Source organism: Erithacus rubecula (genome assembly GCF_903797595.1).
Source record: "Erithacus rubecula genome assembly, chromosome: 4".
Classification (NCBI taxonomy): domain Eukaryota; kingdom Metazoa; phylum Chordata; class Aves; order Passeriformes; family Muscicapidae; genus Erithacus; species Erithacus rubecula.
The window spans coordinates 68448713-68476669 of NC_136686.1; the positions used below are offsets into that span (position 1 = coordinate 68448713).

The following is a 27957-nucleotide window of genomic DNA, read 5'->3' on the forward strand; positions in this document are numbered from 1 at the left end:
CCACCATCTCAGTAGGGGCCTCACAGTCCCGTCCTGCAGCCCTCAGAATCGCCCCAAAACACCCCCCAGGACCAGGATGTCCTGCTCTGAACCTCCCCCAGCCCCATTATCCGGGCCGGACCCCCGGACCGCCCCCACACCCTCCTGTGCTGCTCGGACACCCCGGTGTCCTGCTCAGGACACCCCGAGATGCGCTGTCCGCCCCCAGCCCCGTTGCCCCGCCATCACTCGGACACGTTCCTCTCCCGGTGCTTTATTGGCAGCCCGGGCCCGGCTCGGAGGGTTCTCAGGCGGCGGTGACGCGGAACGGGCTCCCCGGCACGTCGCGGTCGCCCCAGCGCAGCAGCAGCACGTACTCGCCGCGCTCCCCCGCACGCTGTAGGTCACCGTGTACACGCGGTTCCCCTCGTGCTTCACGTGCACCTCCTCGCACGGCGCCTTGGGGCCGTGCACCCCACCAGCAGCATGTTTGTGCCTGGGGGCATGGGCAGGGTCAGCCCCAGCCTCACCCCAGTTACCACCCCGTCCCCTCACAGGACCCCCAGGCCTCCCTTAACCTACCCCTTCCTTTCTCGAGAGCCCCAGGATTCCCTGAACACCCCACGCACCCACCACCTCTCCTCCAGGTCCTTAGGAGGACTGGGGGCTGAGCCCCCACCTGCCCTTCCAACCCCCTACCCCATCCCAGCCACCCCAACCCCCCCAGGACCCTCTTTAACATACCCCTTCCTTTCTCGAGAGCCCCAGGATTCCCTGAACGCGCCACGCACCACACACCTCTCCTCCAGGCCCTCGCGGGACTCCCCCAGGAGCCGCTGGACGGCCTGCTGAGCCCCCACCTGCCCTTCCACCCCCAAACTCCATGCCAGCTGCCCCAACCCCCCAGGACCCCCCGGCCCCTCACCGGCCTTGCTGCAGTCCACGGTGAAGTGGTTCTTGTGGCCCAGGCGGGCGCTGTCAGCCCTGGCCCCCGGGCCACCACCTGCCCAGCGTCCGACGGGGCCTTGGTGACCCCCCCAAAGGCGGGGGGCCCCCGTGACCCTGCCCTCACCACCGGCTCCACCATCACTGTCGAAGTCCTCGTGCAGACTGTGCCCGCCCGACAGCCGTGGGCCTGGGGAGTGCAGGGGGACGCGGTCAGCCCCCACCATGGGCACACCCCCATCACCATGCTGGGGGGATGTAAGGACATCTTTCGGGGACAACCACTCCTCCCCCGGGCCCCCCACCATGTCACCCTAGGGCTCCTACACTACGTCACCACCCAGGACCCCTTGTCACCACCCTAGGAACCCCCCACTCATTCCTTCCCCCTGGAGTCCTCTGGGGGGCCCTCCTGCAACCTTCCTTCATGTCCCTCATTGACCCCTTCTCACCCCACACACTGAGGACCCCATATACTCCCCCAATCTGCACCAGTGACCTCGGCCTTGAAGGGGCTCCCCAGTACCCCCCAACACCCCCTCAGTTCCTCAGTCCCCGCGGGGTGCCGTGTTCCTCTCTGTCCCCATGTCCCTCCCCATCCCATGTCCCCCCGTTCATACCAGTGACCTTGGCCTTGAAAGGGCTCCCCACAATGTGGTGGGGGCCCCCATACTTGATGGAGATGAGGTAGTTGCCAGGGGCATCGGGGTGTAGGTGACGCGGTGGCCCTCGGGGACCTCAGTACAGTCCAGCTCCACTTTGGAGGGGCCGTCGATGGTGACAGCCAGTGCTCCTGCTCCTGCATTGGCTGTCTGCACCAGGAACTCAGAGGGCACCCCTGGGACACGGACATGGGATGGCATCACCGGGGGGGACACTGCTGTGGTCACCACGCATGGCCACGTTCCCATCATGGCAACTCCCATGGCCACATCCCCAGTGCCACCACCATGACCACATGTCCACCCCGGCTCTGTCCCCATCACCATTCCATGGCCACATCCCCAGTGCCACCATCATGGCCACATTTCCACCCCGGCTCTGTCCCCATCACCATTCCATGGCCATGTCTCTCCTGCCATCACCATGGTCACATCACCCCGGCTCTGTCCCCATCACCATTCCATGGCCATGTCTGTCCTGTCCCACCGCAAGCCGTGTCTCCGTCCCACCCCCCAGCCTGTGCCTGTGTCCCAGCAGTGTCACCTGTGCGGCCGCCCTCGAGGCCGGGCCCGAAGGCGGTGACGAGCCCCGGGTCCCCGGCCTGGCTCTGCTCGCCCACGCGGATGTTGAAGGGGCTCCCGGCACGTGGCGCCCGTTGAAGCGCAGGTCGATGGAGTGGACTCCGTTCTCACGGGGCAGGAACCCCAGAGCGTACCGGTCTGGGGGCACAGACATGTCACCGTGTCCCCTTGTCCCTGTGTCCCGTGTCTCCACACCCCTGTGTCCCCACAACCCCTGTTCTTGTGCAGCAGATCCCCAGTGCGCACCGGGGGACACACACAGGTCCCCCTATCCCTGTGTCCTGGGTCCCCTATCCCTGTGTCCCCACACCCCATGCAAGAACCCCAGTGTGAACTAGTCTGGGGGATGCCATCATGTCACCGTGTCCTGTGTCCCCACATCCCTGTGTTCCCCATGTCCCACACATCACATGCCCCTGTGCCCTGGGCCCACAACTCCACAGCCACAGACCCAGTGTCCCAGTGTCCCCACAGTGTCCTCATGGTGTCCCCTCAGTGTCCCCACGGTGTCCCCAGTGTCCCCCTGTCCCCTCACCGCTGTCCAGCTCGGACACGTAGCACTCTTCCACCACCCCTGCAGGTGTGTGCACTTTGGCATCGATGACGCCCCGCGCCCCGTTCAGCTGCACGGCGAAGGACGCTGGCTGGTTCACTGCCACTGTCTCCTGTGGGGACACCACGGTGCCATCAGGGACATGGGGGCAGGGGGACATCGTGAATGACGCCAGCTGGTTCACCCCAGGCGAATGGGGGACATGAGGGGGGATGGAGGGCACTGGGTGGGGGCAGTGGGGCAGGGGGAACACCATGGGACCCAAGGGTGACACAGGGGTGCAAGGTGGCCCAGGATTAACACAAGGGACACATGGGGTGGCACCAGGGAGGGTGCCAGTGGTGACATGTGGACAGAGAGTGGCTCCAGGGAATCCCAAGGGTACAAGGGAGCAACGTAGTGGTCCAAAGGTGACACAGGGGTGCAGTGTGACACAAGGGATGTAAGACTGGCGCCAGAGGGTCCCCAAGGCTGACACGGAGAGGGGCATAAAAGGTGGCTAGGGATGACATGAGGGAGGGAGAGGTGGCCCCAGAGAGTCCTAGGGTGCTACAGGGGACCCAAAGGTGGCAACAGTGGGCATCCCAAGAATGCAGTAGGGGCCTCAGAGTGGCCCAGCAGTGACCTGGGGACCAGGGGACGTGTGAGCCCAGGGGTGCCCCAGGGTTTCACAGAATGTCCCCGGTACCCTGCAGGCTGGTGACCGTGAGGCGACGGGCGTCATCGGAGTGGGAGGCGACAGGGACGATGAAGGGGCTGTCAGGGATGTGTTCCTCGGTTGAACTTGATGGACACCTCGTAGTCACCTGGGGGACACGGGACAGTCAGGCAGGGAGCCCCACATGGGGACACCTGCCCTTAGGACACTCTCACGTGGGGACACCCTTAACTGTGAACACCTTTGGGTCCCTCTTCACATGAGGGTCCTGCGGCCCCCAGCCCCAGGCTGGCACCCTGGGGACATTAGAGGTGGCTGGGGGGTTGGGAGTGTTTGGGGCACAGCCCCCCCTCACCTGGCTCCTGCACCAGGTAGGAGACGCCACAGGAGCCGTCCTTGCGGTCCTCAAGGAGATCTCGCCTTGCTGGGCCCCTCAACGGCGATGGAGAGTCCCCCGCGCCCGCCTCGCGCGTCCAGATGCTGAACTCAGCTGGGGGGCACCGGGTCCCCTGGCCCTCACCAGCACAGACCTGCACCCGCTTCCCCAGGGCACCCAGACCCCCCACAGCACCCTATCCCACCCAAACACCCGTAACGCCCCCCCGCTCCACACCCAGCCGTACCCAAATCCCCCATCACTCTGCACCCCAGAGCCCCCAGATTTTACCAACACCCCCCCATTGCCATCCACACCCCCAACAGCACCCGACCCCCACACACATCCCCCCACAGCACCCACCCCTCATTGCCCCCACATCCCCATCACACCCCCATACCCTCCCAGAGCCCCCAGGCCCCACCACGCTCACACCTGGCAGACCCCCGTACCTGGCGTGCCAGCCACAGCACGCTGCAGCCCGGTGCCCCCTGCCCGCACCTTTGTGGGCGCCGCCCTCGCCCAGCGGCCCCACCGGGAACTGGAAGGGGCTCCCGGGCACGTGCTGGCCCCGGAACTTGACGCTGACGGTGTGGGCGCCCGTCTCCTGGGCACGAAGCGCACGCTGTACACCCCCGCGCCCCCCGGCACCACCTCGGCCTCGCGCCGCTGCCCCGACGGGCTCAGCACCTGCGCCGAAAGCTCCTGCGCCGACGCCTCGCCTGCAGGGACCCCGGTCACTGCGAGCACCCAACGGCCATGGGCCCCCAGTGCCACCCCAACATCCATGGGCCCCCAATGCCACCCCACGGCCATGGGCCCCCAGTGCCACCCCAGCGGACCATGGGCACCACAGTGCCACTGTACCGCTATGGCATCCCAGCTCCAGCACCATCACATCACCTGCAGGCACACCCAGCCCTTCTGCAATACGCTTTACTGCACCCCCAGCCCTGTGCGACCCCCTTTGCCCCACCCCCAGCCCTGTGTGACCCCCCTTGCTGCACCCCCAGCCCTGTGGGACCCCCCTTGCTGCACCCCCAGCCCTGTGCGACCCCCTTTGCCCCACGCCCCCGCACCCCCTACCCCCAGTGCAGACGCACCCTCGTGTGTGCGCGCAGGGGCTGCGAAGGCGCCGATGCCCTCGCGGGCCCCGAAGGCCCCGAAGGCCCCGAAGGGCTCCGGGGGGGCCCGGGGAAGGCGCCCCCCACGCGGGTCGACTCCTCCACGTGCACCTCGCGCGTGGTCTCGCCGCCCGCGCGTCTTGCTGATCTCGGTGCGCTCCGTGCGCGTGTACTGTGGCTGCTGCGCGTGAACGTGCGCGTCAGCCGCTCCTGCGCCGACACCATCTGGAACCAGTTCCCTGGGGACACCCGCGGGGACACGGGGCACACGGGGGGACAGAGAGGTGATGGGGACACACGAGGACACGAACGGACGTAGGATGAGTGGACACGGGGATGGATGTGGTGACGGGAGGAGATGTGGGTGGGTGGAGACACGGAGGGATGCAGACAAGGATGGACACAGGGATGATGGAATTGTGATGGTGGAGACGTGGGTGGTCACAGGGTTGGAAGTAGAGGACGGTGCAAGGAGGGGTGGACACAGGGATGGGTGTAGGGATGGTTGTGGGAGTGGATGGAGCCAGAGATGGACATGTGGACAGACGTGTGAATGGACGACGGACATGTGGATGGAGGTATCGGTGGGTGGTGGCACGCACAGAGGGATGTGAGGACACAGGCACAGACACACAGAGGGGCACGGACACGGACACACAGAGGGGAGAGAAAGGAGAAAGAAGGAGAAATCAGAGCTGGAGTGGCTGAGGGGTGTCTCCGTCCCCATGGCCCACAGAGCAGGAGGAGAAAGAGGTTAGGGATGGAAAAAGGGGAAGAGGAGGAGCAAGTGAGGAGATGAAGAGGGGGAAGAGAGGAGGATGAGGAAGGATGAGAGATGGAGAAGAATAGAAGGAAGAGGAAGAGAAGAAGTAGGAGGAGGAAGAGGGAGGTTGGGAGAAGGCGGGGGGAGGAGGAGGAGGAGGAGGAGGAGAAGGAAGGCCATCCCTACCTGGGGATCTTGAGGTTGAGGTCACAGGTGCTGCCCACGTGGCGATGGAGGGCGCCTGCCGCCGGCGCGTGATGCTCTCCTTCATCCGCCCCTCGCCCGTCACCTTCATCAGCCGTGAAGGGGCTCCCTGTGGGACACCGTTACCTCAGGGACCCGCCACCCCGGCGAGTGCAGCACTACAACCCCTCTGCCCCCCGTGTTTCCCCCCAGCCCCACCTGGGACATGTTTGTCAGCAAACTTGATGTTGATGATGTAGTTCCCGGGCTCGGTGGGGCAGTAGGTGACTTTGCAGGTGCCATCCTCCATGTCCTCACAGTTAATGTCCACCTTTGCTGGGGCCCTCAATGGACAGGCCCAGCCCGCCATAACCTGGGTGGCCATGGGGACACGATCAGAGGTGCCCATGGAGGCTGTTTCCTGTCCTGGCCATGGTACACAACCAAGGCCACAAGCCCAAACTGTCCATGGTCACCACTCAATCACAGTCATCACCCCATCCTGGGCCATGGCCATGCCATGGGCACCACAACCATCACCCTCTTGGCTACACCGTGCCACGGCCACTGCTCTACTCCTGACTGTGGCCATACCATGACCATAACCATGGGCCACCACCCCATCCTGTGGGGCCTTGGCCACCTTTCAAACCATCCTGGCTATGGCCACACCACCACCACAGCCACTCTCCAACCCCAGCCACAGGGACCATCCTGCCTTGGCCATGACTATCACCACCATCCCTTCCTGGCCACATATAGCCTTGGCCACATGTGGCCATAGTACACCACAGCAATAACCATAGCCCACCACCTCATCCCTGGGTGGCCACAACCAACACGTGGCCATGGCCATCACCCCATCCTACCCTGAGCCCTGGCTACCACCACCCCCATGGCCATCCCCCACCGTGGCCTCACCAGCGCTGTGTGTGTCCACGATGAACTCGGCCACCTCGAAGGTGTGGCCCTCCAGGAGCCCCTGGCCCCACACCTTGACCCGGCCGGCATCGCCAATCTCTGACTGTCCCACCAGGATCTTGAAGGGGCTGTTGGTGACGTGCTGCCCACTCTTCCTCACGCTCACCACGTGCTCGCCCACCTCCTTGGGTGTAAATGAGATGCCTGGGGAGGACACAGTGGTCACACACCACCACCAGACTTGGCCACCACACATGTACTGTGCCCACCCCCTAGCCACCAGCCCCTGGCCACCTCCGTCAGCCCCTGGTCCCCATCCAAGTCCCCTGACCATGGTCACCAACCCTCTGCTGACCCAGTGCCACAAGGCCACCCATCCCTGTGACCACACAGCCCTACTGTTCCCTGTCGCAGCAAGTCCCAGGTCCCCCATCCTCCTCTCATGTGGCCATGTGCCCATTCTCCTGAGCCCACATCTGCGTGTCCCTGTGTCCCAGGGTGTCCCGTTGTCCCTGCACACCGATGTGGCGGTTGGGCAGCCTCTTGAGCAGGCATGGCTCCTCGTTGCCCGAGGGAGCGCGGATGTGGCCGCCAGCAGGCTCAGTCTGTCTCTGCGATCTTCAGTGACACATCGGTCGAGGTGCCCACGTTGAGCTGGGACGTGCGCATGGAGTCATCCCCTGCAGAGGTGCCAGCAGCAGGGACATCAGCCCAGGTGGACCCATGGGACAGATAGATCCCAACGGTGATGGAATGGTTCCCAAAGCCCCACAAGGTCCCAATTGAGAGCATCCTCAGAATCGGGGTCACCCAAAGATGGGTGAATAGCGTCCTCGAGGTCATGGATAGAGTCCCCCACAAAGGTCTACACAGCCTTGTGACGGGGTCCTCAAAGCTCCATGACATCCCTGTGGCCATGGCCTGGGGTCTCCAAACCTTCACAGTGCCCCCAATGCCACGGGAGGGGGATCCTTGGGGGCCAGGGATGGACAAGAGACACCACAGCTGTCCCAATGGCCATGGGGCAAGTGTGCCCGTTACCCCACAGGTGTCCCCATGACCCACAGGTCATGCAAGTGCCCCCACTGCCTCGCAGGTGCCTCATGGCCATGACTCCTAGATGTCTCCATGGCCGAGTGAGTGCCCCCATGGCCATGTGGAGGCCCCAAGACCCCCCAGAGCTCCCCCAGATGCCGGCGTGCCCCCAGCCTGTCTCACCAGTGATCTTGGCAGTGAAGGGGCTGCCGGGGATGTGTTTGTCATCGAAGCGCACGATGATGCTGTAGTCGCCAGGGCTGTGGGCAGGTAGGACACGGTGCACGTCCCGTCCTTGTTGTCCTGGCAGGTGATCTCCCCTTGGAGGGACCTTCAACCGCTAGTGACAGCCCACCTGCAGGCACAGGCGGTGTCAGAAGGCACCAGACGAGGGTGGTCAGGAAGCACCAGGGGTCTCCAGCCCCTCCTGGTGGCACTGGGGGATCCCCCCATGATCTCTCAGCCCACTTTGGCCGTCACTCACCCTCGCCGGCATCCTTGGTGACAATGGTGAACGTGCACGGCTTGTTAACCATCCCATGGCTCAGCCCAGGCCCGTAGGCACTGACGTGCGTGGGTTGATGGCATCCACGTAGAACTGGAGGGGACTCCCTGGGTACACAAGGGACAAAGGTCAGAGACCCAAGGATGACCAGCCACGGACCCCAGAGAGACATTCCACAGGGACATTCCACACCATGGTGCATGCCTGACCCACAGGAGCCCAGCCAGGGCACAGCTGTATAAACCTTCCTCAGCCACCTCCCAGTGTCTCCCAGTGCCCCCAGGGGCTCACCAGGGATGTGGTTGCCATCATAGCGAATGTCCATCTCGTGCAGCCCCTTCTCAGAGGGGGCATAGTGCACTGTCACCGTCCCATCCTTGTTGTCCGTGATGTTGGGCCGCGCCGTCTTCCCCGAGGGCATCCGCACCTCACCTGGGGTGTTGTGTCAGTGAGGGCACCAGGAAGGGGCTGGTGCCTGAGGGGGTGGTCCTGTCCCCGTTGCCCTGTGCTGTACCTGTGATCTCGCCCTTCTGCACCGTGAAGGGGATGACGAGGTTGAAGGGCCGGAGGTTCTCGGTGGTGGCTGGGGGCTCCTCCGTGGCCTGATCAGAGAGGGAGGGTGAGAACCTCGTGCTGGGCTCCCAGCCCTGTGATGATCCTCAGGACCTCCAGACCCCACGGTGTTCACCGTGATCCAAACCCCAGCACCGTGACTCTGGCCCCACGGTGCCCACTGTGCTCTTGTGGCTCTCTCGGCTCCACGATGGCCACCACCGTCCTGACACTGCCCCACCTTGTCCCCAGTCCCATAACCCCCATCACAGTCACCGACCCTGCAGTGCCCATAGTGCTCCTGCAACTCCTTGCTGACTGACTGAACTCTCTGCTCCTTGGTGTCCGCCACGGCCCCTCCTGTCTCTGGGTGCCTACCACGGTGTTCCAACCCCACCACGGCTCCCCTTCTCTGTGGTGTCACCCTGGTGTTCAAACTCTGTCCCATGGTGTCCATTGTGCCCTCAACTCTCTGCCCCTTGGATCCACCAGTTCCCAACCCCACGGCCCCACCTCTCTGCCCCACAGCACCCACCATGGGTCACCCACCCCATGGTGCCCATCACAGTCCCACCTCTCTGCCCCATGGCACCACCACCATCTCCCAATTCCACGCTGCCCACACCATGGTCTCCCAAAGTCTGACCCATGGTGCTCACCACGACCCCCCTGACCCCCAGTGCCCCCCAGTGCCCCACCCACATGACATGGAAGGGGCTGGTTGGGGACGTGCTCCCCCCCAAAGCGGATGGTGATGACGTATTTGCCGGGCTCGGGGGCGGTGTAGAAGATGTCAAATGTGCCGTCGTGGTTTTCCACCACGTCTACGTCCAGCTCAGCTCCATCAGGCGTTGACACCTTGCAGGTGACCTTGCCCCTGTCCCGCCGCCTTTGCATCCACCGTGATCACCGTCTCCTCCCCGATCTGGATGGTGGGGCCCAGGCAGGCACCTGTGGGAGACGGTGGGGTTCAGGGCCAGGGGGGACTCCAAACCCACCCCCCAACTGCCTCCTCCCAGCCCCCCAACTGGCCCCTGGCACCACTTACCCAGTCCATGGCCCCCAATGGATACTGCAAGAAAGACCAGGAGAGCGTGAGAAGGGGTTGGGGGGCTGGTTGGGGGCCGGGGGTGCCGAGGGGGCCGGGGGCTCCGGGGGGGCCGGCATTTCCTGTCCTGGGGCACCCACTCATCCCCACTGCGCCATGGGGCAGGTCTGGGGGCGCTGGGAGGGTGCTGAGGGGCAGCAGTGGGGCAGTGGCAGTGCTGGGGGCAGCCATGGGGTGGAGGGGGTAAGGCAGGGGTGTCAGGCTGGGTGCTGTGAGACAGCAAGGCGACACTGTGGGTCAGCACATGGATGTTGTGGGCAGGAGGGGATGCCGTGGGGCAGGAGGAGATGCTGTGGGGCAGGAGGGACGCTGTGGGGCAGGAGGGGATGCCGTGGGGCAGGAGGGGATGCCATGGGGCAGGAGGGACGCTGTGGGGCAGGAGGGGATGCCGTGGGGCAGGAGGGACGCTGTGGGGCAGGAGGGATGCTGTGGGGCAGGAGGGGATGCCGTGGGGCAGGAGGGACGCTGTGGGGCAGGAGGGATGCTGTGGGGCAGGAGGGGATGCCGTGGGGCAGGAGGGGATGCTGTGGGGCAGGAGGGACGCTGTGGGCAGGAGGGGATGCCGTGGGGCAGGGAGGGGTGCGGTGGGGCAGCGAGGGGACGTGGTGGGGCGGTGAGGGGATGCCGTGGGTCAGTAAGGGGATGGCACGGGCCAGCAAGGGGATGGCACAGGTCGGCAGAAGGACTCTGGGGGCGGGGGGCAGCCCCACCTGTGACGAGGCACTTGCTGGCATCGCCAGAGGGCACGGCGAGCACGCGGAAGGGCGAGGCGGGGATCTCGTCGCCCCCGTACTTGACGGTGCTGGTGTAGCGCCCCGGCACATCGGGCACGTAGGACACCGTGTAGGTGCCGTCCCCATTGTCCCGGATCGACGCCTTCTTGGGCTGCCCCTCGGGGTCCTGTGGGCACGACCCCATCAGTGCCCTGTGCGGGGGCACCCTGTGGGGCTCAGCACCCCAGGACTCCCCTGGCACTGACCAGGATCTGCACGGTGAGCAGCCCCTCGCCATGCTCAGTGTGTCCCCCACACCCTGTGACTCCCCCCGGCACTGACCAGGATCTGCACGGCCAGCAGCCCCTCGCCGGCGTCCTTGGCGTCGATGGTGAACTCCACGGGCAGACTCGCCGGCACGCCCGTGGTGTTGAGCCCGGGGCCGCTCGCCCGCACCTTGCTGGCGTCGTGAGTGGGCAGAGCCTTCACCTTGAAAGGGCTGGGGAGCCAGTCAGCAGGGTGCCGGATCTCCGGGCAGTGTGGGGATCCCGTGCCCCCCTCTGCCCGCCCCGGGTGGGGTCTCACCTGCGCGGCACCTCCTGCCCCCCGTACTTGACGGACACGGTGTAGGGCCCGTCGGTGGCGGGCGTGTAGGTGACCTTGTGGGTGCCATCACCGTTGTCTCGGATCTCCACCGGCTCCGGCAGCCCTGTGGGCAGTGGGACGTGTGGGGGGGCACACGTGGGACAGGAGCACACAGGGGGTATAGAGCAGCACGTCGGGCACAACCTCCGTGGGCAGGGAGCCTGTGGATCTGAGCACCCACGGGGAGGGCACCCCATAGTGCTACAAAGAAGGGCATTCATGGGGATGGACATCCTATGGGGAAGGACACCCCGTGGAGCAGGACATCCATAGGTAGGACACCTTATACAACAGGGGACACCATGAGGCAGGACACCTGTGGAACAGGGCGTCCATGGTGCTGGAGAGCCCATGGGGCAGGGCATCCCAGGGCAGGACTCCCTGTGGACCGTGGGATCCCAGGGGCAGGACATCTATGGAGCAGGACATTTGTGAGGCAGGACACCGCAGAGGTCAGGACACCCCGTGAGACAGACCCCCCCTGCCCCATGTCCCCACGTACCTGTGGGCCCCAGCAGCGTCACCTCCAGCGCTGCGCGTCCCGCGGCACTGACGTCCACGGTGAAGCTCTGCGGCAGCCGTGCCCGACACTGGGACCCAGCCCTGGCCCTGAGCACGTCACCTTGGAGGCATCCACGGCCTCCCGCACTCGCACCCGGAACGGGCTCCCTGTGGGAGAAGGGTCAGTGCATGAGGGAGGCAGTGTGGGGCAGGGGAGAGTGGGATGGGGCAGTGTGGCCACTGCCAAGATAAGTGTGGGGTCAGCATGGGAATAGGGCCAGTGTGGGAGTGAGGTCAGTGTGGGAATGGGGTCAGCATGAGGACAAGGTCAGCACGGCCATGAGCTCAGCAGGGGCACAGGGACAGCATGGCCATAGAGCTGGCCTGTCCATCATGTGCATGGGCACTTTGTGGGACTGGTGTGCTCATACGCCATGGGGTCAACACATGGGTCATCATGGCTGTGGGTTCAAAATGGCCATGGGGAAACATGGCACGAGGTCAGCATGCCCATCGGTCAGTGTGGGCCCCATGACTGCATGGCCAAGGGGTCGGTGTGGGGAAAGGCTCAATATGGGCATGAGCACAGTGTGGGTCACTATTGCCATGGGGTCAACATGTCCATATAGTCAGCATGGGAACGAGGACAGCACAGTCATGGAAACAGTTTAGGCAAAGGCCCTGGGGTCAGTGTGGCCATGGATCAGTGTGACCATGGGGTCAGTGTGGCCATGGGGTCAGCGTGGCCATGGGGGTACCAAAGCCATGTCCCCAGCACAGGCAAGGGACAGCTTGGCAGTGGGGCCACCATGGGTGGTGAGAAGCCCTGTGACCAACAGATGACACTCAGGACACGTCCCCCACCCCCTAACTCTCCCCACCCGTGAATGTCCCCCGCACCAGGGATGGGTGGCCGCCGAAGGTGATGTTGACGTCGTAGTCGCCCGGTGTGAAGGGGACGTACTCCACGGCGCAGCTCCCGTCCTTGTTGTCCTTGCAGGACATCTTGGCCTCCGAGGGACCCTCGATGGCCAGGCCCAGCCCGCCGGTGCCCGCGCCCCTGGGGACATGCCACCACTCAGAGGGCACACGGAGTGGCGGGCCAGGGGTGGGGGAGATGGAGGTGGCACCTCCACAGCAAGGGGACAGAGGTGCCATCCCGGTGACATGGGATGGAGATGGACATCTCCATTTGATGGCAGGGGGTGGAGATGCCTGTTTGGTGACATGAGATGGAGGCTGCACATCCATGGGCAAGGACACAGGTGGCAGAGGATGCAAGGGGTTGGATGTGGGACCTCCGTGGCAGATGCCAGGGTGGTGGCACAGGATGGAGGTGTCGGGTTGGTGACAGTGGATAGAGGTGGCACGTGCACATGAAGGGCACAGCTGCAAGAGGACAGTGGTGGCAACTCCACGACAGGGGATGGAGACAGTGGGATGGTGTCTTGGGATGGAGGTGGAATCTCTGCAGGGAAATCCATGGGCGTGGGAATGGAGGGACTCGGGCTGGTGCTCACCTGGTCTCTGCACTGAAGCAGGGGCCACGGCCACCCCAAACCCCCAACAAGGCAGCAGGAGGGGCCGGGGTGTGGGACAGGACAGGGGATTTGGGTGGGGGCTCTGGGGAGCAGGGCTGGACTGGGGCTGGGGTCGGTGCCCACCTGGTCTCCACAGTGAAGTGGTTGGCCGTGCCCACCAGGCCGCCCTCCAGGCCGGGGCCGTGTGCCCGACACGCGTGGGGTCACAGCCCTCGCCAACCCCCACGCGGAACGGGCTCTTGGGGACCGCCACCTCATCGTAGGTCACCTCCACCAGGTGCAGCCCTGCGACAGGGACACCGTCACACCCTGCCCAGGGATGGGCCACCAGGGGTCTCAGGGGATTTGGGGGTCCCTGGGTGGGGTTTGGAAGGGTCCTGGGGGTTTTGGGGATCCCTGGATGAGCTTTTGGGGGGAGGCTGGAGTCCCTGGATGGGATTTTGGGGCGTCTCAAGGGTGAGTTCCTGGTTCTGGGGATCCAGGGGGGAATTGAAGGGAATCCCCACTTGGAGGGTGCATGGGAAGGTCCTCCCTCTGAGGGGTCCTTCATAGGAAGGGACTGGGGGTCCCGGGAGGGTGTTGGAGTCCAGTGGTGGGAGCAGAGTCCCTGGGAAGCTCACAGTCTCTGGGGGTCCCTGAGGTGTTGTGGGGTTCCCCGGGAGGCCTGTGGGGTCCCCAGGGGGCTGTGAGGGTCCCTGGGGGGCTGCGGGGTCCCCGGGCTGTGGGGTCCCTGGGGGTCTGCGGGGTCCCTGGGGGGGCTGCGGGGGTCCCCGGGGGGCTGGGGGTCCCCTCACCCTCCTCGAAGGGGCGTGTACTCCACGCGGTAGGTGCCATCGCCCAGGTCGGTGACGAAGGTGTCGATGGGGGTCCCCGCGGGGTTCAGCACCCGCGCCCGCACGTGGGGGCCCCCTGTGGGGGCCAGGGCCCGCAGCATCCACCGTGAACTCAGTGCCCACCTCCCGCAGCACCCCTGTGGGGACAGGGGGTCCAAGGGGGCCCAGAGCTCACCTGGGGCTCCTTGCAGCACCCCCTGAGAGCCCACGGCCCCCTTGGCACACACAGGGGCATCAGGGGAACTGGAACATCCTTGGGGTCCCACCCCACACCCCTGCACCCCAGAACTTCCCCAGGAATGAGAGAAAACCACCTGAGCAGTGGTGGGGGCAGAGGGGACGGATGAGGAGAGATGCCTGTGGGTGTCTAGGGAGCCCCCATTAGAGGGATGCCCATGGGGAGGAGAGGCTGGTGACCACGGGAGTGTCCACAGCCTCGGGGTTGTCCATGCAAGGGGGAGGTGCCCGTGGAGGGACCCAGAGACCCCCCCAGACGGTGCCCATGGGGGAGGAGATGCCCACGGCGGATGGACTGCCTTGAGTGGGGGATGTGCACAGAGGGGGTACCCACGGGGAGATGCCTGTGGTGGTGTCCACAGGGGTACCCACGGGACAGGGTGCCAAGGGGAGAAGGAGACCCCCAGCCAAGGGAAGGAGGCTCCGCGGCGAGCAGCCCCTCGTGCTGTCCCCATCACCTCGCGCCTTCCACGCCTTTGCCATAGACCTTGACGCTGCTGGTGTCCACGGCCGGGTCCACGGTGACGCGCACGGGGCAGTTGGGCACGGGCAGCCCCCCGTAGTTGATGGTGATGGTTGTAGGCGCCGGCGCACGCCGGCGTGTAGGTGATGGCGTAGGTGCCGTCGCGGTTGTTCTGCACCAGCACCTCAGCCTTGATGCCGCTCTCGGAGCGGATCTCAATGGTGAGCTCGGCCTCACCGGCCTGCGAGCAGCCACCGAGAAGGCGGCAGCCTCGCCGGCGCGGCCGCGCTCCAGCCCCGGCCCCGACGCCGTCACCTTGGCGGGGTCGAAGGGCGCGGTGACCGCCGCCGTGAAGGGGCTGCCCGGGATGTGGGTGCCGGCGAACAGGATGTTGATGTTGTAGTCGCCGGGCTCCGTGGGCAGGTAGGACACGGAGCAGGTGCCGTCCCCGTTGTCCTGGCACTCGATTTTGGCCTCGCAGGGCCCCTCCACGGTCAGCCCCAGCCCCCCGCTGCCCGCGCCCTGCGTGGCGATGGAGAAGGGCGCTGGCACCCCGACACGGCCGCCCTTCAGCCCCGGCCCCGAGGCCACCACCTGCAGGCACAGGGTCACAGCGGGTCAGGGGACACGGGGACACAGGGGGTCAGGGGACACAGGGGGTCAGGGGGACACAGGGGGGTCAGGGGGACACAGAGGGGGTCCGGGGGGTCAGGGGGACACAGGGACAGGTGGGGGTCAGGGGGACACAGGGATGGGTGGGGGTTAGTGGACCCCCGCATGACTGCCCTGCAGCCCCAGCCCCGAGGCTGCACCACCTGCTCGCACAGGAACATGTGGGGGTCAGGGGAACGTGCAGGGGTTATGGGGCACAGGCACATGTGGGGGTCAGGAGGGCAGAGTGACACACAGGGACACACAGGGACACACATCCTGTGTGCCACGCTCACCTTGGAGGGGTCAGGGGGCAGCAGAGCCTCCACAGGGAAGGGGCTGCCTGGAACCGGGTGTCCATCGTAGGTGACCTCGACACGGTGGGGCCCCTCCTCGGTGGGCGTGAAGGTGACGGGGTGGGGGCCCCCGGGGGGCGCAGGTCCCACCGTGCAGGGCACGGGCGCCGCGAGGGGCCCGTCACCTTCACCTCCAGCTGCCCCTGGCCTCCTGCACCCTGTGCCTCCACCTGGAACTCCTGTACTTGTCCCACCTCCGCCTCTGCGGGGAAGTGGGGGGATCAGAGGGTGTCCCACAGCCTGGGGTGCCCCCAGACCAATGGAGAACCCCACATCCAGATGTGTCCCCAGATCCAGGGGGGGCAGGTTGTGTGTGTGTCCCAGGGTGCCCACCCAAAGGTGCCCCCCATATCCAGGGTATTGTTTCCCCACAGGGTGTGTTTCCCCATGCCCCCACCCATGTCTGTCCCCCATATCTGGGTTGTTCCCACGATGGTCCCGAACCTCTCCCCCTAGGGTGCCCCCCAACCCACCCTTGGGGCCTAAAGCTGCACCCCATAACCGGGTGTGTATCCCCCACCCAGGTACTACATCTGTGCCCCCATGTGGGGCACATGTGCCCCCATGTACCCTCACCCCATGCTGAACCCCACACCCCAGAGTGCCCTCCCCCAGAGTACCCCCCCATTCCGGTGCCCCCCAGGCTGACCCCTCACCCAGGTGTCCCCCCCAGGTCTCTTCCCCAGGGTGGCCCACACGCAGGGTACCCCCCTCCCTCATGTCCCCCCCACTCCCCAGTGCTGCACTCACTGCTGTTGAGCCCCTGCACCTTGACCTTGCCCAGCTGCAGGGGGGGGCCACAGTGACGGGGAACGGGCTCTTGGGGATGGGGTCCCCCCCATAGGTGACCACCACGGACAGGGGGCCCTGAGGAACAACTCTACTTCAGGGTGCTGCCAGGGGACCCCAGACAGCACCAGTCATGGGGCACAGGGGATGCTAGGGGTTCCAAGGGGTACCATAGGGCCGGGGGGTCACCCACAGCTGCTGGGCAGGGTAAAGTCCCAGGGATGGGGGACCCATGGTCTGGGGGTACCCTGGGTTTGACAGGTACACATGTGGGGCTGCAGCTGCCCCAAGGGGGTGCCCACAGAGGTGGGGTGGTCCATGGCAATGAGGGGATGTTCACAGGGATGGGGATGCCTATGAGGAAAAGGGGTACGCATGGGGAGTGCCCCTATACACTGGGCTGCATGGTGGATGTCCTGGGGGGAGCCCAGGGAATGGGGGTGTCAGTGAGGGGCTGGGGAGCCCCTGTATGCTGGGGATGCCCCACGCATTGACCCTGTGGGTCGGGGTGCCCAGACTGGTTGGGGTGCCTCCATGGGCGCTGCCATGGGTCAGGGTGCCCCAGCACACACCTGCTGCAGTGGGGTGTACTTGACAGTGTAGGAATAGTCGTGGTTGTCGATGACCTCAAAGTCAGCCACGGCCGGGCCCGGGCCCCGTCCCCACGAACCGCACGTCCAGGGGCGCCTTCCCCGCGCCCCGCGTCTGCACGCGGAAATGGGTGGGGGTCCCCACCTCCACCCCTGCACACAGCACAGGGGTCACTGCAGGGGCCACTGCACCCACGGCACCCACAGTCCCTGCCCCATAGCACCCATCAGTGGGTGGGGGGTCCCCACCTCCACCCCTGCACAGCACGGGGTCACTGCAGGGCCACGGCACCCACAGCACCCACAGTCCCTGCCCCACAGCACCCCTCACCCCCAGCCCGCCCCCCATCCCCTCCGGGCCCCTCACCTGTCCCGGCTGAGCCCGGGTCCCTCGGCTTTGACCTTGGTGGCGTCGTGGGATGGATCCACTTGATGCGTAAGGGGCTGGAGGGGGATCTCCTGGGGACCGAGAGCAGGGCACAGTGACACGGGGGCACCACGGGGCCGAAGCCCTGGCCCCAGCTGGCCCTGGGGGTGACCCACAGAGCGGGGATGGACCCTGGGGGGTGCGGGCAGTGCCAGTACCCTGACCTGGTTGGCAAAGAGCACCATGATGGTGTAGAGTCCCGCGCCCGGCGCCGTGTACTTGACCGTGAAGGTGTCCGTTGTCGTTCTTGATGATGTCGAAGTCGATGTCGGCCTCGAGCGGCCCCCACACACCCGGGGCACACTTGATGCCAATGCTGACGTCACCTGTGGGGGTGGCCGGGTCAGTGGTCCCCACTCCCCTGAGGGACACCGAGGAGTAGAACTGGGCATATGGGGCAGGGGGCTGCATCAGGACTGGAGCGATGGACAGGACCAGGGCTGATGGACCAGGAGCAGAGACAATGGACCAGACCAGAGGCAATGGACCAGGAATGCACGTGCAGGAACAGGGCTGCAAGCCCTGGAGTCCTGGACCAGGAGCAGGGACAATGGACCAGGGATGCAGGACCAGGACCAGAACTGATGGGCCCAGGATGAGGGAGCCTTGATCCAGGGATGATGGAGCAGGACTGGTGGTAATGGTCCAGGACCAGGGTGCTGGCCCAGGACACAGGCCTTATGGCCACAGAGGAGTTCCCAGGGTGTCCTCCCACCACAGCACCCACCCTGTCCAGCCTCGCTGCAGTCCACAGTGAAGTAGGTGGGCTCGTTGGCCTTCAGCCCCGTCTTCTCCACACCTGGCCCGTGACCTTCACCCTGCTGGGGGTGGCTGCCCTCACCCACGCTCACCTGTGGGCCACAGTGTCACATGAGGCAGGAGCACGGACCCCTGTTTCCTGGCACCCCAAGGACTGGGACCTCCAACCCCACCACTGGCACCCTGCCTCCATCCACCTCCCCATAGAATCCCAGTCACAGCACCTACTGGGACTCCCTGCCCTACCCCAGCACCCTATAGGTCTGGGGACCTCCATCCCCACATCCACACCCCATGGGACCCCCATCTCCATCTACATCACCCCATGGGCTGCCAGCCGCACCCAGGCCCCCCATCCCACTCCCATGCCCCACATCTGACACCTAACACCCCCCATGACTAGCACCCTATCCCTACACCTCCTGGGACCTCCAAGGGCCACCCCAGTGCCCATAGGCCCCTATGACACGCACACGGAAGGTGCCTGTTGGGGGGGTTGAAACGCCCCCCCAGGCGACGATAACGGTGTGCTTCATGGCCTTGGTGGGGACGTAGACGCAGTGGAAGTTGCCGTCACCATTGTCCTTCACCTTGATGTCAATGGGGCAGTCCCTCGGCGTCCTTGTGAGCAGCAGGGGGAAGTGAGGGAGCCAAACAGCATCTCAGCGTTGGCCAATGGGCAACCCAAGCAGTGCCCAACGGTGCCCAACGGCAATGAGTGTTGGGCATGGCACCCAACAGTGCCCAACGGCAATGAGTGTTGGCCAATGGCAACCCAACAGCACTGAGTATGGGCCAATGGCATAAAACGGCATTGAGTGTTAGACAATGGCACCCAACAGCACTGAGTATGGGCCAATGGCATCCAACGGCATTGAGTGTTAGACAATGGCACCACAGGGCACCCAACGGCAATGAGTATGGGCCAATGGCACCCAACGGCACTGAGTGTGGGCCAATGGCACCCAACGGCAATGAGTGTTGGGTAATAGCACCCAACGGTGCCCAACAGCACTGAGTGAGGGCCAATGGCACCCAACGGCAATGAGTGTTGGGTAATAGCACCCAACCGGTGCCCAACAGCACTGAGTGAAGGCAATGGCACTCCAACGGCAATGAGTGTGGGCCCCATGGCACCGACGGCACTGGAGTGTTGGGCCCATGGCACCCAACGGCATGAGTGTTGGGTACTAGCACCAACGGTGCCCAACAGCACTGAGTGTGGGTCATGGCACCCAATGGCAATGAGGTGTTAGGGTAATGGCCCCACAACAGCACTGAGTGTTAGCCATGGCACTCTCAATGGGGTGCCCAACAGCACCCAATAGCAATCAAGGTACCCAATGGCACCCAACAACACAAATGGAAACCAGCATTGTCAACAGTGCTCCAAGGAGCTCAACACCCCCCAGTGTCACCCAGCAGACCCCCAGCAGCCCCCCATGGCCTCCCACCTGTGCATAGAGCTTGAGGGGCACCTTGCCGGCAGCACGGGCGGGTCAATGGTGACTCGGCCGGGCGATCCACGTGCAGCCGTGGGCTCCAAGCCCTGGCCCGAAGGCCCTTCACCGTGTGGAGAGGGGGCGTTTAGAAGGATGCAGTGGGGTGCTGGCACCCCCCAGGGTGAGGGGGCACAATGGGCACAGCAGGGCACCACAGGGCACACAGGACCCCCGGGGGGTTGCCGTGGGTCGTGCACCTTGTCGGGTCCAGGAGTCGGGGGGCGCGGGGCGGATGTCAGCCATGAAGGGGCTGTCGCGGATGTCCTCGTCGTCACAGACCACGTGCACAGCGTAGAGCCCCGGCTCCGTGGGCCAGTAGCGCACGTCGCACGAGCCGTCACCCTTGTCGTCACACTCGATGCGCGCCTGCGACGGGCCCTCGATGGAGAACCCTGGGCACCGTGGCCACCGTCACCCTGTTGCCCCTCCAGGACCCCACACCTCGTCTTCGTCCCCCCGTGCCCCACTGGGTGACACCTAACATGGCTCTATGTCCCCCCACAGCGGGGACCCCCAGACCACTGTGACCATGTCCCCAGGCTGGCACCACCCACATCCCTCCAACCCACTGGGGCCTGCCCCATGTCTCCACCTCTGTGTCCCTGTGTCCCACAGCAGTGGGGACCCTACTATGGTGGCTCATCCTCCAGCCTGTCCCCATGTCCCCAGTGGGGTTTCACACACTCGGTGCCCTAGTCCCCACCACTGACAGTGCCATGTTGCCCCACGGTGCCCCCCATTCTGTCCCCTGTCCCCAACAGGGTGTCACTCACTCATTCCCTAATCCCCACCATAGTGCTCCTGACCCTGTTCCCATGTCCCCTGGCTCACCACGGGTCACCACAGTGTCCCCCCTTTCCCATGTGCCCCTGGCTCACCCAGGGTCCCCACACAGTGTCCCCCCTTTCCCATGTGCCCCTGGCTCACCCAGGGTCCCCACTTCAGTGCCGACAGCCTCCACCACGAAGTCTGCAGGGCGCCCCACGACCCCGCCCTCGAGCCCTGGCCCCCAGGCTCGGACCTTCTGTGCCCCCGGCTGGGGGGACACCTGCACCTCAAACGGGCTGGGGGTGGGGACAGGCAGGTGTGAGGGGGCTGTAGCACACCTGTACACCTCCACTCCCTCACACACCTGCACCTCAAAAGGGCTGGGGGCAATGTGGGAGGGGGCTACAGTACCCTGCACACACCTGCACCCCCATACATCTCCCACCCCTGGAACTGCACCTTGGATTGGCTGGGGGGCATGAGGGAGGGCTGGTACCCCACACACATCCCCCAAATTCCCAGAACCCCCACCCCAGGGGGACACCTGCATCTGAGATGGCCCGGGGAGGGTGGAGGAGCAGTGAGGAGCGGGTTGTACATCACCCCCCGTCCCCCCCACAAACCCGCCCCCTCCGTCCCCCTCCGCCCGTGCTGGCACTGACCTGCGGGGGATGGCGTAGCCGCCCCAGGTGATGGACACCTGGTAGGTGCCGGGCACCCGCGCACGTACTCGCACTCGTAGACGCCGTCACCGACGGCCCGCACCGTCACCGGCTCCTCCGTGCCCCCTGCGGAGGGTCAGAGGGGCACCCGCCCCCGGGGCACCCCAACCATGGTCACCCCCAACCACGGTCACCCCCACCACGGTAACCCCCCAACCACGGTCACCCCCAGGATGCCCCCCGGCCATCCGCCCTCCGTGGACGTGTCCCCCACCCACACCCCCACCTCCCCATGGCGTCCCCCCCAGTGCCACACGTGTGGTGTCCCCACCTACACCCATCCCTCCATGGGGCACCCCCCACCGTGCACTCACCCTGGGCCCCCGTGGACCCCCCCAGCCCCCGCGGTGCCCCCGCGCCCGCCGTGACACGCACCTGGTCCCCGCAGCGCCACCCGCAGCTCCCCGCTGCCCGCGCCCCGCGTCAGCACCTTGAAGTCGGCCACGTCCTGCACTCGGACCCCGCGCGGCTGCAGCCCCCCGGCCCGTGGCCCGCACCGCCGAGGGCGTGCAGGCTGCAGACTGCCGTTAGCACCGCCAGCACTGGGGGGCCGGTAGCCCCCGGGGACAGGATGGGGGGGTGCCAGGGCTGGTGTGCCTTGGGGAGCCCCCAGGGACAGGACAGGGGGGGGACAGGGCTGGGGTGCCTTGGGGAGCCCCCGGGGATGGGACAGGGGGTGTGCCAGGGCTGGGGTGCCTTGGGGAGCCCCCAGGGGATGGGACAGGGGGGTGTGCCAGGGCTGGGGTGCCAGGGCTGGAGCCCCCAGGGACAGGACGGGGGGTGCCAGGGGACACAGTGGGGTGCCATGGAGTCCTCAGGGGCACAAGGAACCAACCTCTGGGGATGCCCTAGGGACAGGGATGCCAGATGAACACCCTGGGGAGTGTGATGGGACCACGGGGTCACTTGTGGCCACTTATTGGTGTCATGGACCACCCCAGTCACCACTGGGTGCCATGGGGCCACTGTGGTCACAGCTGGGTGCCATGAGGCCACCCCAGTCACAGCTGGGTGGCCATGGGGCCACTGTGGTCACAGCTGGGTGCCATGAGGCCACCCCAGTCACAGCTGGGTGCCATGGGGCCACCAAGAGGTGGGATTAGCTGCCGTGGTCACAGATGCTGTGCAGCCACGTGGGGACCTGAGAGAAAACCTCACCTTCAGGGCCACGTTGACAGTGAAGGGGCTCCTGGGGACCGTGGGTGCCAGCGTAGGTGACACAGATGCTGTGAGGGCCTTCGAGGACAGGCCGGTAGGTGCAGCGGAACACGTTGTCCCCCTTGTCCTCCAGCATCACCTCCACCGTGTCCCGCCGGCCCTGGGGTCCGTGATCACCACCCCCCATCGCCCGGGCCAGCCCCTGTCACCAGCAGGACACGGGCTCAGAGCCACGGCCAGGCCACCGTGAGAACATGGCCCCAGGGCCACCCAGCCGTGCCATGGCCCTGGCGGCCCCCCGCCACGGCCATGGCACGAGGACACAGACGTGCCCCCAGGGACCCCAGCCCCCGTGCCCACCTGCAGTGTAGATGTCGAAGTAGGTGGGCTTGTTGGCCACGTTGCCCACGGGCTCCAGGCCGGGGCCGCGCGCTGTCACCTTGCTGGCGTCACCCAGGGCCATGCCCACGTTGACCCCAAAGGGGCTCCATCGATGTTCTGCCCCGCGAACAGCACCGTCACCTGGAGGGCACTGGGACAGCCTGTCAGGGGACCACGGCCACACCATACCAGGGGACAGCCCCTGCACGGGGGACATTCCACAGACACCCCCTGGGGTGACAACCTGGAGAGGGATCCCCCGCAGTGACCGCCCCCAGGGACTCCCCACTGTCCCCTGCAGGGACCCTAAGGCACAGGACAGCCAGGAATCCCCATAGGACACGCAGGGTCCCCCCAATACAACACCTCCCGCCAGAGACTTCAGTGTGGCACCCCAGGGACCCTACAGAGCGCCCCAAGGACCCTACAGAGCACTACAGGGACCCTACAGAGCACCCCAGGGATCCTACAGAGCACTGCAGGAATCCTACAGAGCACCCCAGGGACCCTACAGAGCACCCCAGGGATCCTACAGAGCACTGCAGGAATCCTACAGAGCACCCCAGGGACCCTACAGAGCACCCCAGGGACCCTACAGAGCACTGCAGGAATCCTACAGAGCACCCCAGGGACCCTACAGAGCACCCCAGGGACCCTACAGAGCACTGCAGGAATCCTACAGAGCACCCCAGGGACCCTACAGAGCACCCCATGGGACCCTACAGAGCACCCCAGGGGCATGCAGTGCCATCCCTGGGGACCACAAGGGGAGCATCCCAGGGACCCCCAAACCTCACTGTGCCAGGTGTCCCCCATTCCCCTGGGAGGGGCAGCCGCCACTCTGAGATGTGGGGGGTGTCACGGTTTGGGGGGTGTCACGGTTTGGAGGTGCACAGGGACGTCACAGGGGCGTGTTGCAGGGGGCACTGAGGGGGTGCTGCAGGGAGGGCAGCAAGGAGATTGTCACAGAAGGGTTGCCTCAGGGGGGTCACCGAGGGGCTCACCTTGTGCAGCCCCCCGACCTTGGGGACGTAGGTGACGCTGTACGTTCGCTTCTTGTCATTGTTGGGGACCACCTTGGCCTGGGTGGGGAAGAGACCCCGAAACTGGGGAAAGGGGGTGACACAGAGCTGGGGCACTGCTGGAGGTCTCCCAGAGAGGGAGACTGGGGGGAGCTCCCGGGGGGGGTCAGAGCCCCCTGTACCTCCTCAGTGTGTCCCTCGGGTCCTCAACATAGACCAGGACCTCGCCCGTGCCCCCTCCAGGGTTCTCCACGGTGAATTGGGCAGGGTGCAGCACCACAGTGCCCTGGGCTCGATACCTGGGGGCAGGGCATTCAGGGGCCAGCAGCACACTGCACCCTGGCACTCCACAGACCCCTGCACTGGGGCCCCAGATGCAGGGGGCGTCCAGAGTGTCTCCTGACACGGGTGGGTGAGCCTGGTAGGACTCTGAGGGGTCCCTGTGCACAGGGGTCTCTTGGGGAGCACTGGGTGGAGTGGAGACCCTCAGGTGTCCCTGGCCACAGGTGACACCCAGGACTGGAGGAGTCCCTGGGCTTGGGGCACGGTTCAGTCTCATGCCCTGACAGTCAGAGCCCCCTGGGACTCCCTTGTGCTGGGCTCCAGAGCCCCCCACTCCCTGCCCACACCCCAATACCCCTCCGTGTGCCCCCAGCGCCCCTCCCCGTGTGCCCCTGAGCTCCCCTGGCGTGTCCCATGGCCCACGTGCCAGGTCCCCAGCACCCTGGTGCCCCCACAAACCCCCACACGCCCTATGCCCCGACCCCAGCTGCCCCCCGAGCCCCCAGCCCCCCGTACCGGCCCGTAGGCACGAGCACGGCCGGGCTGGGGGGGCTGGGGCGCAGGGGGGCCCCGGGCTTGAGCTTGGCCTTGGGGAACTGGGACAGGTAGGTCATGACAGAGTGCTCGTCCACGTTGGGGTCCACAATCTCCTCGGGGGTGATCACCTGGGGGGAACCCGCACCTGTCAGACCCTCCTGCATCTCCGAGCAGGGGGACCCTGCTGGGAACCCCCCACCACGCACCCCGCTACCAGGAGGGGCCCCCTGACCCCCTGCCTGATCCTCCTGAGACCCCCAACACCATCAGACACTCCTCACTGTTGGGGAACCCCCAACACCCACACCCCTACCACAGCCGCCCAGGGTTACCCCAAAATGCCCAAGGACCCCTGTGGACCCCAAGGACACCCCCCAGACACACCCCCTGCACCCCCAGCATCCTCTCTCCCAGTGCCAGTGCCCCCCCACACCCTGTACCCGGGAGCCCCCCAGTGCCCCCCAGGCTCCCCCCGTGCCCCCATACCTGGGGCACTCCCAGCCAGTATCTGCCTGCTGCATGGCCTCCCGAGCGTTCTGCACCGGCTTTGTTGGGGTCCCACTTCTCCCAGTCGGGCACAGACCTGGGCAACAGGCAGGGTCAGGGGCGCACCCCCATCCTGGCCCCCGCCCCGCACCTCCCCCTTCCTGTGCCTGGTGTCCCCCGAGCCCCCCGTACCCCACTGTACCCCTGCAAGCTGCCCCGCTCCCCCCCTGCCCCCAGTGCCCCCCACCCCCTCACCGGGCGCAGTTCCCCCATTTTTTCCCTCCCATGCCTCCCGAGCCCCCCGCCCCGCTCTCACCCGGGGTGCAGTTTCCCCCCCGAGCCCCCCGAGCCCCCGGCCCCTCTCACCCGGGGCGCAGTTTTTGTCCCCCCGAGCCCCCCGAGCCCCCAGCCCCTCTCACCCGGGGCGCAGTTTCCCCCCCGAGCCCCCCGAGCCCCCCGGCCCCTCTCACCCGGGCGCAGTTGTCCACCAGCGCTCCCAGCGCTTTCCCGTCGCGCCAGTCGCGATTGAAGTTGGTGATGGGCAGCTGTGGCAGCCGGTTCTGGATCCAGCCCAGCAGCCGCTGCTTGGGGGTCTGGTGGCGGCCTTCGTCATCCTCCTCCTCCTCCCACATGGGCATCGAGATGGAATAGTGCAGGATGAGGGTCCAGATCAGCCCCAGGATCAGCTTCAGGTTCCCGTCCACGATGGCTTTGCTGTCTGGGGGGCAGAAACGGGGGAACTGAACCCCGAGATCCCTCGGGACCCCCCCGGGGCACCCCGGCATCCTGCGGGACCCGCGGGAGGGATCCCCCCACCCTGACACCCCGGGATCCCTGCACGGTCCCGTCCCGGCTCTCTGCGGGAAGGGCGGGTGACGGGATGAGCCGCCAGGGGAACCCCGAAACCCCACAGCACCCCCAGAGAGACCCTGAAACCCCCACAGCACCCCCCACAGAGAACCCCGAAACCACACGGCACCGCCCGCCTGGAGCACCCCGAAACCCCGCAGCACCCCCACAGGACCCCCGACACCCCGACACCCGCGGCACAACGAGGCGGACCCCGCACCCGTCTCGGGCACCCCCACACCCAACGGCTGTGCCACGGGAACCCCGCACCCCAACACCTGCCTAGAGACATTCCGGGGCACAGAAGGGGGGGCTGAGCCCCACGACACTCGCCCTGTCCGCCCCGAGCACCCGCACCCTGCAGGGGACCCCAGCCGCCCATCCCGTGAGCCCCTTGGGAAGCCACACCCTGACCTTCCCCGGGATTCCTGGAGTGCCAGAACGGGGGAAACTGAGGCAGGGGCGGCCTGGAGGGGAGGGGGGCCCGAGGCATGCCGGTCCCCTCCCCCACGGCCCAGGGAGCGGACCCTCCCTGCTCTGGTCCCGCTGCTTGTCCCCACGAGCGATCGTGTTTCAGGGAGGAAACGGGGGAGCGGGCCGGGACAAACCCCCCGGAGGGCAGCACCTGGGACGCCCCCAAAACTCGGGGTCACATCCAGGGGGTCCCGGGAGGGAGCAAAGACACGCGTGGGGAGGGGCGGTGTCACAGCGGGAGGGGGGTCCCGCAGCCCCCGGGTCCGGGCGCGCACGAACGCGGCGCGGGGGGGCCCCAAACCCTGCCCGGAGCGGGGGGGGTCACCCTGCAGCTGTCGGGGGGGGGTGGGCGCTGGGGCCCTGCGAGGGGCGCGGGACAGCGCGAGGGCCGGCGCCCCCCCGAGCGTGAGCTCAGCGCCCCGGCCCCGAGCCAAGCGTGAGCTTCAGCCCCCCCGGCCCCGCACGGCCGGACCCCCCCGCCCCGCAGGGTCCCGCACGGCTCGGCCCTCGCACACCCCTTCCCAGCCCCGGCACTGCTCCAGCCTTGCACCACTCGCCCCGTTCCCATTCATCCATCGCCCTCCTCTTGCACACTCACCGCAGGGCCCATCCTCGCTTGTCCTTCATGTCCCTGGCAAACCCATCCTCCGCTCCTGCTCCTCATTCCCCCACCCGTGCACTCCCATCCTATTCACACTCGTCCATCACCTCCCTTACACACTCGTCCATCACCTCCCTTACACACTCGTCCATCACCTCCCTTACACACTCGTCCCCATCCTCACTCGCCCACCTCTGCCTCATTCACACTCTCCATTTCCCATCCCACCCTTGCACACTCGTTCCTCGCTCTCGTTTGCCCACTGGCCTCGCACACTCGTGGCCAGCCCAGCCCCGTCCTCTCTGCCCTGTACCCAGCGCTGCCCCTGCCCTTGCACACTCACCCTCCCACCCCCTTTCTCCCCTCACACCCCCTGCACACCCACCGATGGACACCAGCTTGATGTGCCTCCCGCTCCAGGAACTCGAGGGCCACCGAGACGTTCTCCAGCTTCATCTGGCGGAAGTTGGGGCGCGGGTGTGCTTGCGCCCCATCTTCTTCTGGCTGAGCACCTCGAGCAGCGCGATGAGGCGCAGCCCGTCGCTCAGGTCGCGCTGCCAGGTCCACGATGCGCTTCTGCACGCACTTGAGGTGCTCATTGCACCAGCGCGTGAACGTGTTCTGCTGGATCTTCTTCCAGGGCGCGTCCTCGGCAAGGTCCTTCTCGGTGGCCGGCAGCTCCTCGGGGTCCTCGCCCGGCGCTGGCTCGTACGTAGAGTTCATC

General features: G+C 66.2%; 1 protein-coding gene across 1 annotated transcript; it reads right to left on the reverse strand.

The window, feature by feature from the left end:
• Positions 1-286: 286 nt before the first annotated feature.
• Positions 287-27957, reverse strand: FLNC (filamin C; the record flags this gene model as incomplete). Its single annotated transcript, XM_079304489.1, is given in 102 exon segments — positions 287-367; positions 370-458; positions 461-475; positions 905-958; positions 961-1078; positions 1080-1114; positions 1545-1625; positions 1628-1762; positions 2131-2223; positions 2226-2306; positions 2704-2832; positions 3410-3497; positions 3499-3527; positions 3735-3793; positions 3795-3837; positions 3840-3869; positions 4208-4259; positions 4261-4364; positions 4367-4477; positions 4859-4948; positions 4951-5011; positions 5013-5053; positions 5056-5118; positions 5829-5832; positions 5834-5865; positions 5868-5937; positions 5939-5955; positions 6045-6159; positions 6161-6198; positions 6747-6950; positions 7267-7329; positions 7332-7349; positions 7352-7426; positions 7965-8042; positions 8045-8101; positions 8104-8136; positions 8266-8355; positions 8358-8393; positions 8578-8718; positions 8801-8888; positions 9541-9714; positions 9716-9789; positions 9887-9910; positions 10657-10846; positions 11002-11158; positions 11245-11368; positions 11807-11893; positions 11896-11973; positions 12706-12711; positions 12714-12865; positions 13470-13539; positions 13542-13631; positions 14141-14153; positions 14155-14274; positions 14276-14316; positions 14875-14881; positions 14883-14993; positions 14995-15131; positions 15134-15473; positions 15827-15987; positions 15990-16088; positions 16637-16684; positions 16687-16753; positions 17248-17331; positions 17333-17418; positions 17633-17636; positions 17638-17724; positions 17857-17928; positions 17930-18018; positions 18420-18543; positions 18925-19056; positions 19058-19072; positions 19906-19950; positions 19952-19979; positions 19981-20000; positions 20118-20159; positions 20161-20345; positions 20881-21017; positions 21384-21444; positions 21447-21509; positions 21819-21921; positions 21923-21964; positions 22611-22640; positions 22642-22763; positions 22766-22786; positions 22789-22803; positions 22962-23087; positions 23090-23123; positions 23987-24064; positions 24187-24203; positions 24206-24290; positions 24803-24840; positions 24843-24951; positions 25310-25329; positions 25332-25371; positions 25373-25406; positions 25780-25785; positions 25787-26027; positions 27619-27640; positions 27642-27715; positions 27718-27790; positions 27792-27957. Coding segments are annotated over 102 exon segments (7980 nt in total). The 5' UTR covers position 27957.